This window comes from Podarcis gaigeae (genome assembly GCF_964106915.1).
Source record: "Podarcis gaigeae genome assembly, chromosome: 3".
Classification (NCBI taxonomy): Eukaryota; Metazoa; Chordata; class Lepidosauria; order Squamata; family Lacertidae; genus Podarcis; species Podarcis gaigeae.
Window position 1 is genome coordinate 103455553 of NC_139680.1, and position 16669 is coordinate 103472221.

Here is a 16669-nt window from a genome sequence, read left to right on the forward strand (position 1 = left end):
TATGATATGTAAAATGAACCATGGAAAGAGAAGAAGGGCAATCAACGATATCTTGAGGTGAAATGAGTATTTTAAATTGTAAAACAGAGAATTTAATAAAAAAATTATTTAAAAAACAAAATGCAGTGGGCTCAGATGGAATAGCACACTGGTCTGCTATAAACCATGAAGTCGAGAAAGAATCAGTGTACATGAAGGGAGAAGAGAAGGGATGGAGGATGTGTGTGCCCAAGGCTCACCCATTTAACATGTGAATCAGCCCCAAGGAGAAATAACCCATAATCTACTTATCAAAACAAAAACAACAAAAAAACAACCCGATTTTACGGAAGATCAGTCAGCTAACATCCTGTTCATATTTCCCCCCTGAGGCACCTTCTCCTGCAAAGCAGTGGAACTGAGAGTGGCCCTCCTGCTGCTATTGCCTGGGGTGGGAAAGGAACTGACCTGACTGAAGGGCCACTGTCCACTTTGATGACTTGTCTCTCTTGACCAGGTTCATCCTCCAAGATCTTGGTAATGAATCTGAGTCCAGCCATCTGCAGCGCAACCTCAGAACTAGATTTCTGGATTATATCCACAACATCTGCTAGCTTCTCCAGTGAGTTCCTCTTCCCTGTCACCTTTAAACTGCAGAAAGCTGACCAGGATCAAAACACCAATCAGTACAAGCCACCACTCCGTTTCAAACGCTCTCTTGTCTAGAAACACCATGATGCCCCTTTACTTTCCATTCTAGCTTCCCTCAGCCCACAACCAGTCTCTCTGGGATTAAAAAAAAAAACCCAAACTGCCCCCCTCAGTTACTTCACCCCAAATGAACGGAGGTGGGGATGCTGTCTGGCACACTTACTCTTGGCTTTTTCATCCAACGTGTCCGGAAATGAAAGGCCTTCCACTTTGAGGAGCTCGTTAATCAGCTGTGTGTCAGTCTTCTCTGCCGCCGATGGAGCTGGAGAAGGCACTTCAGCCGAGAGCGACTCCTTCTTTGGCTTTTTGGACGCCATGCCTTCAGAAAGGCTGCCACAATCCAGGGGCGTAACGTCCGCATTTTGGCAGTTCTGCTCTGTCCCTCCTTTGCTGAAGGAATACTTGAGATAGACGTGAGAGCTATGCAGGTCACTGCAGGTGCAGCCCTGGCAGTACTTGCTCAGGAGCTGCAGCACCTTCTTAGCCAACTCTACTGACACAGACAGCTGGATCAGGCCCTCTTCATCTAGCTCCGACACCTTGAAATAAAAAGAGACAGTTACAAGTACAGTGGATGCTCAGGTTGTGAATGTTATCCATGTGGGATGCACATTCACAACCCGCAGCCGTGTGTCTGCACACGCGCGGGTTGCGATTCGGCACTTCTGTGCATGTGCAAAGCGCGATTTAGCGCTTCTGTGCATGGACGACCACCGAAACCTGGAAGTAACCCGTTCCGGGTTTCAGCGGTCCGTAACATGAAAAAACACAACCTGAAGCATCTGTAACCCTAGGTATGACTGTACGCCAACTCCCATGTAAATACTGTGCTTCTCAAGTCCAGCCAAAGCCACAGAAAGCAGAAGGACCAGGGCTACCCCTCCAAGAGACCCAGCCGCAGAAGGACATAGCTTGTGGGCTGGCAGGCCACACTTTTGATACAATGATCTGGTAAGTAGGAAGGGGATGTTCCAGTGTCCTCCTCCCAGGAGCATTGCATGCTTCTCCTCTTTCTTCTCATGCCTGATTCATTCCGCTTACCACCTCTTCGTGATTTTGCTGGATCAACTGGACCACTTCCTGCTGCTCCTGCTGTTCTAGCTTCTTAATGAAGAAGAGGAGCTCCCACCATTCAGCGCGGCTCAGCGTCCCAGAGTTCTCATTCATCCGATCCGTCAGGTATGGTAGAGAGTACAGTCCTCCGAGTGGCTTGCAGTAGAAGGTCTTAGTAACTGTATGCAGAGAAAGAAAACAAACTCTCCTAGGCCCTCTCCTGATATACATGAAAACTCAGGCCCATTTCGTAAGTTAAACAAGCGACTTGGCTACCACTTGTGCCCACAGCTCCATCCAATGTTGTTCCCAAGGCAGGGAATAAGGTACCGCAGTGGATGAAGAGAGTTGATGGTGAAAAGGGCAATAGCAGACGTAAAGCTAAAGAGAGGAAAGGGAGGTTTAAGTATATGGTGAGTCTACATGCAATGTGGATCACACAATAAAAGTATTTCTGTGCTGCATCCCTTCAGACCACGCAAGATGGGTCACATATATGAATGCTTCTTTCTTTCTTCTCCATATGAATAAAAACCTAGCGTGACAGAACACACAGTAGCCTAGAACCAGGTGTGCAAGTTTTCTGTATGCAAGAAGTGTCAATGATACTTTGGAGGAATAGCTTTACAAAGTGATCTGTTGTTTCCATTGACCAGGCCACAGTTACATAAAGAAAGGTGGAGAAGTAATAGACTGGAGATTTTCATCCAAACTTATCAGGTATAGCAGCCAGTGTTGCTATTCAGTTTTATACAAATGTGCAAGCAGGAATTGTCATAAGGTACTACCCAGATGCCAAGCTTGGTTAAATGTTATAGCTCTGCCCAACAATTCTTACCTTGATGGCTAATGGACTACGTGTTGTGACACAGCTGGGGAAACCTGACTTTAAGGTTATCCATGCTAATGTCATCTTTAAAATGTGCAACAAGGAATGGTTGATTGGGTTCTTACCGTGAAAAGTGTGGGGGGGGGGAGCAGGAGGGAAGGAGGAAAGAAAAAGTCTTAGAGAGACAGAGAGACAATTGGAGACAGAAGGGCAAGAAAAAGAACAACCTGAAGAAAAAACCTCACAAATGGCTACAGGACAGGGCAGAGGAGAGACAAGGGATGTCTGCTAAGCTAGACAGGAAAACAAAACTGTAGCGCTCCTGGAAGAGGAGGAGATATGTAAATTTAGTCAAGAAAATATTCTGAATTATTCCGTGATAAATCATTTTTGTGGCCAGACATAAGAAAGCAAAGCATGCAACAGAATTCTTCCTCTCTAGTGATCATTACTAAAAGGAATATATCTAAAAAGTAGAAAGAAAGCAAAACAAGCAATAAAGGTGACACCCATAATAATGCATATATGTTTACAAATGCACACAGTGCATCTAACCTCACCTGTGTGTAGCTGCAGGTTCTCTGTTATATTGGAGACCTTTTCTTGCGCAGCCTCCTCTTCAGGCTGCTCCCCGGAGCCTGTAATCTCTATCATATGCCAGTGCACCCAGTAGGTGCGGCCCGTGGACTGCCACAAAACCTGTGAGGATGAACAGAACTTCAGGGTTAGAACCAGCTTCCGGCCCAAATCTTCTGCGCTGCGTAATGGGAGCTCTGGGATGCAGAACAAAAAAGCTGGCATAGGTGCATACATTATGCAGCAAGTTTAAAGATGTAGGGAACAGGGGGTACTTCTTGTTGTTGTTGTTATTGTTATTTATTATTATTATTATTATTATTATTATTTAGGGGTTTTTGAAAGTTTTGTGTAGTTTTGTAGTAGTTTTATGTAGTTTTTCAATTTCATTGTCCTGCATGGGACAATGACAATAAAGATATCGTATCGTATTGTATTTCGTAGTAATGTCAACACAATCCTTGATCATGTTATAGGGATCAAGTTGTGGCCCTTTTTTTCATTGTATATAATTTCATTTGGCAGAATTAATTTAATAACGTTCTATGGCTGGCACACCAGTTAACTGGCTGGTCAAATACTGTCAACTGGCCAGACAATTCTCTGCAGTCAAACGTTCCAGGAATTTCATTGTTTAGGTGGTAGAACGCCTTCCTTATTTAATTAAGCTCTTGTCTGCTTAACTAGGGCAGGAGTGAGGGTTGCTTCCCCCTAGTCCTGCAAAAAACCTAGTACAGTGGTACCTCGGGCTAAGTACTTAAATTTGTTCCGGAGGTCTGTTCTTAACCTGAAACTGTTCTTAACCTGAAGCACCACTTTAACTAATGGGGCCCCCTGCTGCTGCCGTGCCACCGGAGCACGATTTCTGTTCTCATCCTGAAGCAAAGTTCTTAACCTGCGGTAATATTTCTGGGTTAGCAGAGTCTGTAACCTGAAGCGTATGTAACCTGAGGTACCACTGTAGTGGAGCTAAGCTTAACAGAATCTGCAAGGCAGATCAAAGGCCCATCAAGTCCAGCATTCTATTTCCCACAGGCACCTCCAGAAAGTGTACATTGAGGGCATGGAGGCTGAAAGGGAGACTCAAGAGCAGGCTCCTTAACCTTGTGCTTGAGGTACATGATTCAAAACTAATGCCAACTCCCTCTCCCGACACCCTCCTTGCACATTAAAGTCCAGGAAAGAGAGGATGGGGAGAAGAAGTGACTCAAACATAAAGAGGGGAGCTACCCCTTGAAGAATTATTTGCAGAATAATACTGCAGAAATATATTGGGGAGGAGAGGAGGCAACTATCACAACTGGACTGAAGATACAAACATATGAAACATATGAAGAAAAAAGTCTTTGAAGCACCAAGCACAGTATAGTGATTAAGATCAGCTGAAGACCAAAGCTCAACAAGCTTGCCTTAGATCCAAAAGTCGTGGGCAACTGCCAGCTACAGCCAACTCCTTCTTCATTCAAGCTGTGACCTTAGCATCTCACAAATACCAGGCCTCTCAGCTGCTACAGCCTAAATTGCCTAGATGCTTAGCCCATGATCTTCTGCTAAAAGCGGTGGCTTGTTTTGCATATCATCTGGCAAACTTTCTCACCAGACATGTTGAGTTAATACGGAATGTATCATCTTGCTTCTGTAGCAAAATAATGAGCAACATAACTGAAGGAACACCATGTGGACAATTCAGTCCTCTGCTGTATCCTTGCCGCCCACATACAGTATTCTGTACATGGAATTCCCTGGCCAACACCCCTTCTACTCCCCAACCTCCTTTTCCCTATAATGCACATGCATCCAGTCAGAAACACCTTTAGCTCAGTTGGTAGAGCATGAGATTCTTAATCTTGGGGTCTTAATTCTTATGAATATATCAGCAACATTTCAGATTTCACATCAGCCTGGATGCGGCTGGTGTGTGGGTGTATTATCTAATAAAATAACACGAAACTTCAAAATCAGAAAGTATCCAGTGTTTGGGTGAAGGACAGAGTATCCTTGGGTTATACCTAAACGTAGACTATTATACAAGCAAACAGCTCTATAATTTTTATTCCAGTCACCATCAAAACAACTGTGCAAGAGGTATCGGCATTGTTCCAGGGTTAGAGGCAGTGTTGCAGATATCTGAGGCCTGAATCTGCCATATATAGTAGATTCAGGCCTCAAATATCAGCAGCACTGTCTCGTTCCTTACAGAGCCTCTTGGGTGCCCCCTAAGCTGTGGGACACCCTCTCCACCTACATTATACAGCTTCTGGAGGATGCTGGTGATGTACCTCTTTGCCATGGCTTTTGACACTTAAGGTGTATATTTTTAGGACCCACCTTATCTTCATGAGGGTTGCAGGTGGCGCTGTGGTCTAAACCACAGAGCCTAGGGCTTGCCGATCAGGAGGTCGGCGGTTCGAATCCCCGCAAGAGGGTGAGCTCCCGTTGCTCGGTCCCTGCTCCTGCCAACCTAGCAGTTCAAAAGCACGTCAAAGTGCAAGTAGATAAATAAGTACAGTTCCGGTGGGAAGGTAAATGCCATTTCTGTGCGCTGCTCTGGTTTCGCCAGAAGCGGCTTAGTCATGCTGGACACATGACCCGGAAAAACTGTCTGCGGACAAATGTCGGCTCCCTCAGTCAGTAAAGTGAGATGAGCGCCACAACCCCAGAGTTGTCCGTAACTGGACTTAACTGTCCGGGGACTGGACTTAACTGTCCGTGACAGGACTTAACTTTACCTTTACCTTCATGAATATAAATTGCTTTGAACTATTTTTCTTGTTGTGTTTTAATGCTGTGGCACACCTTGGGACCTTAGGGTGAATAGTGGTAATAAATAAATGGGAAGAAGAAGTTGTGACAAACATAGGATTTTTAGGAAAAATTCAGAACTGTGTTGAAAGTTCCTCTGAATTTCAAGTTTCTTTCCACTGCAGTTCACTAGCACTCTCTACAGATGAGAATCTCTAAATGGCATTCTTGGAGGGCACCAGGTTGAGAAATGCTGCCTTATAGGGAAAACATCCTCAAACATGAGCAAAACTCAGTTCTAAATCTTTCCCACTACTCTAGATGATCTTAAGAGTGGAGGGTGTAATTTCAGCTCTCATTCTCCCTGTGGATATTCAACACTGAGGCAGTATCTGCAATTTCTGTGTCTGTGAATAAACTCTTTAATGAATACTTGTTCAAACTATCCAATATTATTGCAACATCATTATTTTCTGGCCTTGGCAAAGTTCACGCTGCAAAGCAAACTGCTACTGAAAGAATTATTTCCTTGGCTCCGTACTCCAGCTTACCTCCACCATATCCCTATAATGTAAACATATTTTCAATTTCTAGAAGGCAGTTACAGAATAAATCTCTCTCCATCTATTCATCACTTGCTACATTTTAAACAAGAACCTTCACATTTCTTCTATATTGCGCTATGAGCAAAAAAGCTCTCCCCCTGGCTGTTTTTCAACTCCTTTAATAATAAAACTTAGGAAAAGTTAAGACAGCTAATGGGTACATTTAACTCACTGGCTATCAGACTGAACAACAGTTTCTTATACTACTCCCCTTGCTGTCATTTGTATCCAACTTTGGAAGATTTATAATTGTTTATTCCTGTGGTCAATGCTAGGAATTTCATGCACCCTCACTAATTAAGTGTAAAGTAGATGATATTCAGATATCTTCATCAGGTGATTTCATGGTTACTAAGGCTCTTAAGTATGTAATACATAACCCTTTACCTAGCCTAAGCTTTTGTTCTCTCTCTCTCTCTCTCTCTCTCTCTCTCTCTCTCTCTCTCTCTCCCCTTCTCTCTCTTTCTTTTAAAGTGGTCTCAGGGCTGGAAAAATCCCCAGTGCTACTCATACTAGTTTCTGAAATTATGATCCAAGCCCCTGAAGCTCAGATGGCTAAATCCGAGAGGATGAAGCATCCTGAAACTGGCTTCATGAATATGATTTAGTATTTCAGTCTTGCAGGGTAAGTGGCTTCAACCCTACACTATGCGTATTCCAGCCATAAGCTGGAATTTAAACCAGTATACATTAACCAGACAAGAAATCATTCCTAAAGGCCATCTGAGGACATAGGCTAGACTGAACAAACAATGAGGATAATAAGAAGCTATACTACTGAAATCAGGGAAAGGGTGAACAATATTTAACTATAACTTCAGAGATAGATAGCCAGGCACATGAAAAAGGTAATTTGGTCAGACACACAAACATGGCGAACCAGAGCAACACACGGAAACCCCGTTTACCTTCCCGCCAGAGCGGTACCTATTTATCTACTTGCACTTTGACGTGCTTTCGAACTGCTAGGTTGGCAGGAGCAGGGACTGAGCAATGGGAGCTCACCCTGTCGCGGGGATTCGAACCGCCGACCTTCTGATCGGCAAGTCCTCGGCTCTGTGGTTTAACCCACAGCGCCATCCGCATCCCTTTTCACACAGGTAGGGGGCTGCAAAACAGTTGGCCTGAAGTTTCTGATATGCAGCCATCCTGCCATGAAGAGAAAATGAACATAAAACAAATCAAAAATCTTCCTTCTAAGGTAGTACACCCCCCCAAAAAAATCCATGATTAAACCAATGAAAGATGCAGCAGTTCTAAATGCCACTTAAACATTCCACCAAAAGGAACAACCCCTGAATCCTGGGAGGAACAACACTGCAAGTTCCACCCCTCCATCCCCCAATTCTTTGCTCTGCTCCATCCTTCCTTCTTTCTCCAAACCACATACCTGTACAGGGGGCATCCCACTATTGCTTTGGCGAAATTCGCCCTCGTCTCCAATATTGATCTCCTCGTAGTCTTCCAGCATGCGCACGGTCATCCCCGGCTTCAGGTTCTCCTGCACATACTCTACATAGCTGCTACGGTTGGAGAAATCTGACAAAGTCAAAAATCCCTGCCCTTGCTTTTTCCGTGGCGACGGCTTTGGGGTGACCAGAGGGACCTGGACAGCAGTACAAGTGGAACCCTTGGGCTGGAAGATGGAGCGGACAACTCGAGGCTGCGTCTCCCTGAGGGAAAGCTCCCTTTCCTGGCTGCGGTCCCACCCCATGACCCGCACCAGCTCCGAAATGAGGTTCGCCATGGCCATGCTGAAGTCAAACTCCCGTTGCACCCGACTCTTTTCCCCAAAGTTTGCGCTGGGGGCTGCGCAGTCTTGGCGTTCCCCTCCCAGTTCTGTGGTGCTGTTAAGCTTGTCCATGAGGGAGGTGACGCACAAATAGCGCTTCACCAGAGAAAACAGCAGCTTCCCTGGAATCTGAAAGAGATGCAATGTATCAGGCCAACAGCTAGAAAATTATGCTCTCCCCTAGCTCGCTGTTGAGCTAGACCCTAAATCATCCTGTATTATATCTCCATTTCCAATTAATTTTCTGCCCCTGTGAGTTCTGGCTTTCTCCAAACCCACTGCCCTCCACCTCCACACTAGGCAAGTCCCTGGATTATCCCAGCCAACTAACATCCTTGATCTCAGTCTTTGGGTCATGCCACTCTTATCTCATCTGCTTCTCAGACATGCACTCAAATCCTTGCATTCTCAACCATCTGTCTTCACAAGTGAACCCTTCCTGACCATATCAGAATCAGTCAGATCAGCAGGTACCTGAGGGAGATGGATGCCTTCAAAGGACATGCAGTGCTCTTCGGAAGATGTCGTCTCTGCAAACAGCTCCAAGAGAGTATAGCGGCTGTCAAAATCCATATGCTGCTCAATGCCATCCTGCTGGCTCAGGGACAAGAGAACATACGCTCGGCTTCCTGAAACCAAAACAGACATACTCAGTGCTGCGCCTCATATTCTGCCAGTGAGAGGAGATCTTTGCAAAACAGTGGTGCTTCTCCAGCATTATACATCTGTTCTGGATTATCACATTTAATGAAGCTCCGAGATGTACATTAGAAATGTATCTTGACCCACAGGTAAGTCACACACACAGGTAATAAATGCATAAATGTGGTAGGTGAAAAAGCTTTTCAAGGCAGAGAAGTTCTACTTTAGCAGAATAAGCATTTTTCCATTAGATGCAGCAGTTCAAGACAGCTCGCATTCCCAGTCCCTCTCAAAATCACAGAATGTAAAAACAAAACATGGTTAAGACTACTGCCTCTCTTCTGGTTACTGAACCTCTCAAATACACCACAGTATTCTCATGTCTTCAACCTTTATTTTCATCACCATGAGAGCCTAAACTTAGTTTTCCCCTATAAATTAAAGTTGGAATAGTAAGAGGGAGCCAACTGATCACTTCAGATAGCCACACTAATTCCTCCCACCCTTATTCCATAGGCTTCAATGAAAGTTAATGCTAATGTTCTCAGTCTTAACCAGAACCTGAATACAGAATTTGAAGATGGTTTATACATTCTGGTTAGCACTTGCTATTATTAGGGAGAAAAGGAAAAGAGCTTGGGAATGTACATTAGAGAAATGATTATCCTGTTTCCCGCTGGAAGTTTTACAGTAAGCTCCTAAAGCTGAAATTGCGTATAGTCAGAACACATTGGGTGCAATGGCGGATGGGATTGCCAAAGTTTCCCCCCCCCGAACATCTGCCCCCCCTTTTTTTACCCCTTAGTCTGCTGGCCACATGATCCGGAAGCTGTACGCCGGCTCCCTCGGCCAATAAAGCGAGATGAGTGCCACAATCCCAGAGTCGGCCATGACTGAACCTAACGGTCGGGGTCCATTTACCTTTACACATCAGTGACAAGTAACTACCACCAATTTGATCTAGACTCACTCAACCTTTGCTTATTAACGATATGACAAGAAGCCAGAACATTCACTACAAATTCAGCTCTTGCTCGTCTTTGGAGATGACAACAAAATTGAGAATTAGTGAAAACTGTGACAGCTCAAAAGTCCAGGGTATGATAACTAAGAAGCATAGGACATTTTAGGAAGTTCAGTCACACAGTTTCTAAAGACAGCATGTCCTCAGAGATTAAGGGGAAATGTTTATGGTTACCAAAGTGGGGCTCTGAGGAACAAGAACAATAAGCTCCATCTAATGCAATGTCTAATTTTATACCGAGAATGTTTTTGCAAAATTGTACAATACAAAATGCAGACAACATAAAACACAGCTTAAGGGCTTTTCTTTACATTATCTTCCTGGGAATCCAGAAAGGACCTCAGTTGCTCTCAAATATAATGGGCATTATTTCTTGGTTATTTGTTTTGTTTTTGTCTAGTATGCAGTTTCTCTGGTATGGCAGGTTTACCACAATACATATCTATCAGAATGAGTTTGTGTGATGTGGTGGCAGGAATAAAAAACTGTCTCCAAAATGTTTGCCATTACATATACAAGGATGAAAGCCAGAAGGTTATTTTAAAAGGAGAGACAGAGGAAGTCTGGAAATGCTCTGAGTGGTACTTAGATATGTAGTCAGTCGGGTTGTGAGAAGCTGAACACAGAGGAGCAGAAGCAAAGATCAAAAAGGCCTGTGCAGTTTAAGGAATTGTATTTCTGGGTTTTTTGTTACACAGTCAGGGGCAGGCATTAGTCAGTGGTAGGAGTAAGCATTCAGGTTGCACGAAGGCACCTGGTAAGTTATTACTGGGTAAAGTAACATTTGGTTTTCATCCAGCTTTGTAGGCAGTGTTAAGTCCTTTCCAACTAATATATAAAATTTAGAAATATTGGCTTTAGCATTCTTTCAACCACTCTTGTTTAAGGTTCTTACCATAAATAGCCCTGTCCACTTCCTAATCTTTGTGTTTTAAAAAGTTTACATTAAGCAGCTGTGAGATTCTGGCTTAATGAATCATGAGTTTAAGTGCAAGATTAATCTCTGTGTAGGAAAAACATGTATTCTGGAACATTATGAAGGGCACTGCTAATGTCTTTTCCACCAAAGGATCACAGATTAAGCAGCTGATATCCTATCAGTAAAACCTTAATTTCCAAGAACTGCCCCACATTACATTTTTCAGCGCAAATTTAATCTCAGTACATAGGGAAAGGAAGAGTAGTAAGTGGGTGTCAAGAGTTTTAGAACTGAGTTCGTTTCTCTAACGGCAAGTTGGTCATCTCTCTGTGCCTCCATTTCTTCCTGTTGTTAAAAAAGAGTATACTTGCTAATACAACAGAGATGTATAATCAACAACAACCATTCTTGCTAATGGTCTGTCAGAATTTAGTTTCTCCCTTCTTTTCACTATACAGACAAAGATGAATTGGAAAATTAGCATGTTTTGAATTTCTTTTACTCTCTCTCTCTCTTAATTACTCAAGCCAACAAATATTCAATGGAAGTTTAAGATTTGGAGTGGTAGGACTCACTGTCTCCAGGTTTCTGAAATAGCTGAAAAGCAAATTCAGGCAAAGCTTGTAATGTGAACTGAGCATAAGAGAACAACTCCAAAAACAGATGACTAATTGTCAATGCCTCTTCCTGAGAAGCATGAAAGAAACAAAACATTCACAAAGGCTCCAAATAAATAATTATCACAATTTGTGTCATAAGGGAGGCGGGAAAACCCTAAAACCAATTTAGTTATTGCATACAAGGTCAGCTTTATCCTGAAACACTACTACTTACTCTGCAGAAGTTTGAAAAGAAAGCTGCCAAGTTTGTCTCTAGCCCTTCTAACTTAATTACCGAAACACACCGGGAATCACAGCCAAACTTTGCAAGTCTAGATAGAGCCACATCATGTGGCAGCACCAAGTCAATTGCAGATAGAGCCAGGTTGCTGTGTTCAGAAAGTTTAAACTGGTGTAATCCATGCCTATTTAACATTTACATGGGGCAGAGGATACATGATTAGCAAGCACAAGGTACCAGGCACACACTCTGATGACTCAAGAAGCAAAACTGCATTAAGACCTCTGCTTGAGGCTCTAGATAGCTGCTAGTTGACTCCATTGAATGTTGTCTGCTGGTCTGTCTCAATATAAAACAGCTTCTTATATGCTTCCATGCAACTTTTTATTATTTGCTACCTTTCTAGAAGTCAGCCTGTGTTTGCTGGGATGGAGGAGAATTCAAATGGAAAACTAAAGTTCTCAGATGGAAAACTGAAGTTGTTATTTTTCTAATGCCACACAGCAAGTCCAAGGCTAAGGTGGAATTTTAACTCCAATCGCCCAGGTCAAAGTCTAACTCTCTATTCACCAGCCCATGGCCATTCTCAGAAACCCAGCTGAAGTCAACAGCATTCACCTGGTTTGTTAATCAAAGAAACAAGAGGAAGGCCTGCATTTTAATGTTATTTATTCTTCTTCTCTAGAGAAGACTGCCATTTTGTGCTTGTTCTCAATTACTGTCCTAGTGGGTTTTTCAATGTCTCACTGCTCCAGTTAATTGATACAAACAGGACTATTTAACGCAATGCAGCGTGGTTGCTCGGTTTGGCTATGCTTTGAAGTCCCAAAGTCAGGACTTCAGAGCACCTTGCACGGAGCTTTGTGTCTTTGTTTTCAGAGCAGTTTTAATGCAAACTGGACCAGGAAGGGGTTTTGCATTGAAAACCCCTCTGAAACAAGAGAGCTGCATTGATACAGCTGCTATAAAAAAGTTTTACTGTTGTCGTTTTCTCAATTTTCCAACTCCTTGGTTGCCTGCGACGTGCTTTGAAGTCCCAGCTTTGGAGCTCGACAGCACCAAATCAGCTGATGTCACTGTGGTGTCAGGAGACTGACAGGTGGGTAGGCCCATCCACTTGTTAAATTTAGCACATAAGGTCAATCCCAATGTGGATCTGGCCCATGGAGGCAAAAAGATTCCTCATTCCTGCTGCGTAATATGCTTACTGTCCATCATTAAGATCAGGATACTTTATCAAGATTTTAATCACTTCATAACTATAAAAATCCACATCACAGAATTGTAGAGTTGCGAGGTAACCAACCCCTTGCAATGGAGGAATCACAGCTAATGAATCCCTGACAAATGACCACGAAAATGAGGTTTTTTTTTTAAAAAAATAATAATAATCCCCAAATTCTGAGGCTGAAACCCAGCATCCGAAAGCGTTTCCTGGTCTAAACGCTGGGGCAATCCTCCATAGGGTGAATTTTTAAATATTTGCACATGAACCTGAACTGTCTCCCAAAGAAGACACCAAACTTTTGTTTGCCTGAAGTTTGACCAAACTTCAGTCCAATGAGCTGAATTAAAAATAAATATTAATATTCATTAAAATGATGTTTTGACTTCATGGGTAGGAGGAATATCCCCATGCCTCACAATGAAGGCTGTATCCAAAGCTGCCATTCCACACTTAAGACTTCCACCTGTACTATGGAATCTCCTCTGCAGCCCACCCCTTGCCCCCTCCTCATGTGGATTTTGAGGGCATGGGGAGAGCAGAGGAAAGGGAAGTCCTGTTGTGTGAGTGGACCTCCATTTAAACAGTTAATGGATACAGTCCCATCTAGTCTAGCAAGAAATATTACAGCTGCAGGGAACTACAGACTGAACACTTAAAACATCAAGGTTAAAAGTATCCTAGAAATAATTAAAAATCAAGATAGCCAAGGTCTCAAGGCAAGCTATATCCCTTTTCCTTTCCTCTAAAGAACCCCAAGGAAAAAGATAAACCATGCTTAGTGTGAGAATGTGACAGATGAACATTGCTGCAACATACCTCTGAGGAAAGACTCAGGGAAAACCTATTTGTCTAAATTCAAGAAATACAGGATAACCCTATTAAAACCCACAGAGAAAAGTCTGAGAGATCTTACTAAACGTAGTTCCAGCAAGGGATCTGTAATTATTCATTTAGCCCTGGAATCATCCTCAAATCTAAAATGGAAGTTTCTTTAGAAGTTCTTAAGATCTTGGTTCTCCCAAGACAACTAGAAAACCACACTTTATCTGTCTTGCAATCTAACACCATGAGGAACACAGAAAGCTTTGGCAATTTAAAATGCTACGTAAAAGAACAGTGATTGCAGTGTCTCTGGAGCAGGTTCAGACTCACCAAACTTTGACTGTGTTTGGAATCAAAACTCTACTCAGCCCTAATGAACAAGACAACCACATTTTCAGATGCAAGACTGCTTCCTCTTATCTGAATAACAATACCACCATCAAATGCAACAGGCAGAAGCCTTGAGCAGATTCAGCCACCCAATCCCACCAGGTACTCCATCCATATGAATCATTATCACTTTCCAGTTTCTCAAAGCATTCTAGGGACTATCAAAAGAGAATTCCTGCATCGCAGGGGGCTGGACTAGATGTCCCTTGGGGTCCCTTCCAACTCTACAATTCTAAGCCTGGAGGTCACTCTAGGATTTCAGACCAAGAAATCTCACCTGCATCATGGGAAGCCAAGGCCCTCAGCATCTTCCCAGCACTTCGGCGAATCTGCTTCTCCTCGTTACACAGCATCTTCATCAGCAGATCCAGAGCACCTGTCTCTTTGAAGACACCCGTCAACGAGCCAATGCTGGCATAGGCACTGAGCACATGGATGGTGTTCAGGATGGAGGACTCTGGGCCTGTAGTCCTGGCCATTTGCCGAGCAGCCCGCTGCACCAGGTTCCTGACATCAGCCTTCATCTCAAGCAGCGAGGCCTCATCCAGAGTGACGTCAGATGGGAATGTGCTAGGTGCTTTTTCCTCCTTTACCCGCTGCCCCTCAGGTTTCCTCTTGCCCAGCAGTGTGGGGCAGTTGGCATAAACCTCCTCTGCCGACATCCACATCAGAATATTCTCCGTTTTGCTCTCGGAGGAAGCAGCATTGGCGCTGTTTCCTAGGCTGTCATCCAAGCTAAGGATGCTCCAGCGAATCAAGTATTCGGTGTGGCCATCGTGACCACGGCGCTGCCGGATTAGCTCCTCGGGATAGGCCTGCAGTTTGGGCCCAAGATGCACCAGCAGATTTCCATTTCTCCTCTCGCCCACCATGATGGAAGATATATCTGTGAACAGCGAAGGGAAGAGGTTAGGCTCCCGAGAGATATCCAGGCTAGGTGCCCCATGGTGCCATAACTAGAAGCACCAAATTGTTTTAAGTAAAAAAGTTGGTGTGGTGCAAAATGCATAACATCAACTATGACTCCTTGTTCCTGTGGGGACCCCGTCATACACTCCATTTCCCAGACAGACTTCTCAGTGTCATTGACTTCTCGCTTATAAGTGCGTGACACTTAATGCACATTTAGAAACATTTTGCTCCAAGCCAAAGGTTCCTATCCTTGTTCACTGAAAAGCTGGCATGACCCTGAAGAACTCCTGATGTATCATGCATTATTACATTGCAAGAATGCAGACAGGGAACATGGTTTTCATTCAGTGTCCAAAACTAGCCAGGTGCCAGGTGCGTTTTGTGAATGGTGCAGGTCCAATTGTGACCACATGGAGATTACTGGGTGCTAGGTTGGAGACTGGGAGTCGCAAAATGTCACTTAGAGAAGGACCTGAACTATTTTCTTTGAAACTTGAATTCTGGATTGCTTTATCGGATGTTGTAATGTGTTGTAAACCACTTTGAGATTTGTTCTCTTCTAATAGGAGGGAACTATATGCTGTGAATCAGGCAGCCAAGGACTATAGACGCTTCTCTTTTATTAAGAGCCACCGCTGCTAGAACTAATAAGAAAACACTCTTCTCCACAATAAAACACATTTGCTAATAAACATGGGCCAAATAAAATTCAGTGAGAGTTGCTGTGGTTTTTGAAGTAAAACCAGGAAACTCATTTATAGAAACAAAAGATGAGCAGATGTCAGATCTAAAAAGAGGAGATCTGAGCAATCTTCACACTAAGAAAATCTTCTCTCCAGTCCAGGAAAAACAGCATCCCTGTTCTTTATTTTACAGGATCAAGGTGAACTATTTATTTATTTATTTATTTATTAAATTTGTTTGCTGCCCACCTAAAGATCACAGGGTGGCTGGTTCACAACATAAAATCATGCACAAGACTTTATTTCTTAAAATTTATATGCTGCTTGACTTAAAGAAAACCTCAATGCAGTTTATAAAAAGATAAAACAATAAAACCGATTTCTGAAGAGCTTCATTCTCCTTGCCCAAACTCTTGTGACTCCCCTGCTCTCCCTCACCAAAACCCCCACCATGCAGCAATCAGAAACTTCCAATCCTGGTTTATAGTTTCATTCAGAGGTGGATCCCTTTCTGTATGTTGGCACACATTGCAATCTCTTCAGAAGAAATGGGAGGCAGCCCTCTCTGAAATTCCATCTTATACAGTGGTGCCTCGCTAGACGAAATTAATCCGTTCCGCGATTCTCTTCGTCTAGCGGTTTTTTCGTCTTGCGAAGCAAGCCCATTGACAGCTTAGCGGATTAGTGCTAGAGCTGTCAAGCGGCTTCCAGCGATCAGCTGTTAAGCGGCTTATCAGCGGAACAGCTGATAAGCGGCTTAGCGGCTTAGAAAAAGGGCAAAAAAAGCAAAAAAAACCCGCTGGGGGACGCAAGATTTTTTCGTCTTGTGAAGCAACCCCATAGGGAAATTCGTTTTGCGAAGCGCCTCCAAAACAGAAAAACCCTTTCGTCTAGCGGGTTTTTCGTCTTGCGAGGCGTTCGT

General features: G+C 43.5%; 1 protein-coding gene across 1 annotated transcript in view; it reads right to left on the reverse strand.

The window, feature by feature from the left end:
- The window catches only part of LOC310841718 (cullin-9-like), a gene marked incomplete at its 5' end in the record, with an annotated part of 53466 nt that overhangs the window by 31495 nt on the left and 5302 nt on the right, over positions 1 to 16669 (reverse strand). The window contains 7 exon segments of the mRNA XM_083732934.1: positions 448 to 640; positions 854 to 1229; positions 1732 to 1922; positions 3133 to 3271; positions 7886 to 8416; positions 8762 to 8916; positions 14430 to 15038. Coding sequence (XP_083589060.1) covers positions 448 to 640; positions 854 to 1229; positions 1732 to 1922; positions 3133 to 3271; positions 7886 to 8416; positions 8762 to 8916; positions 14430 to 15038 — 2194 coding nt within the window.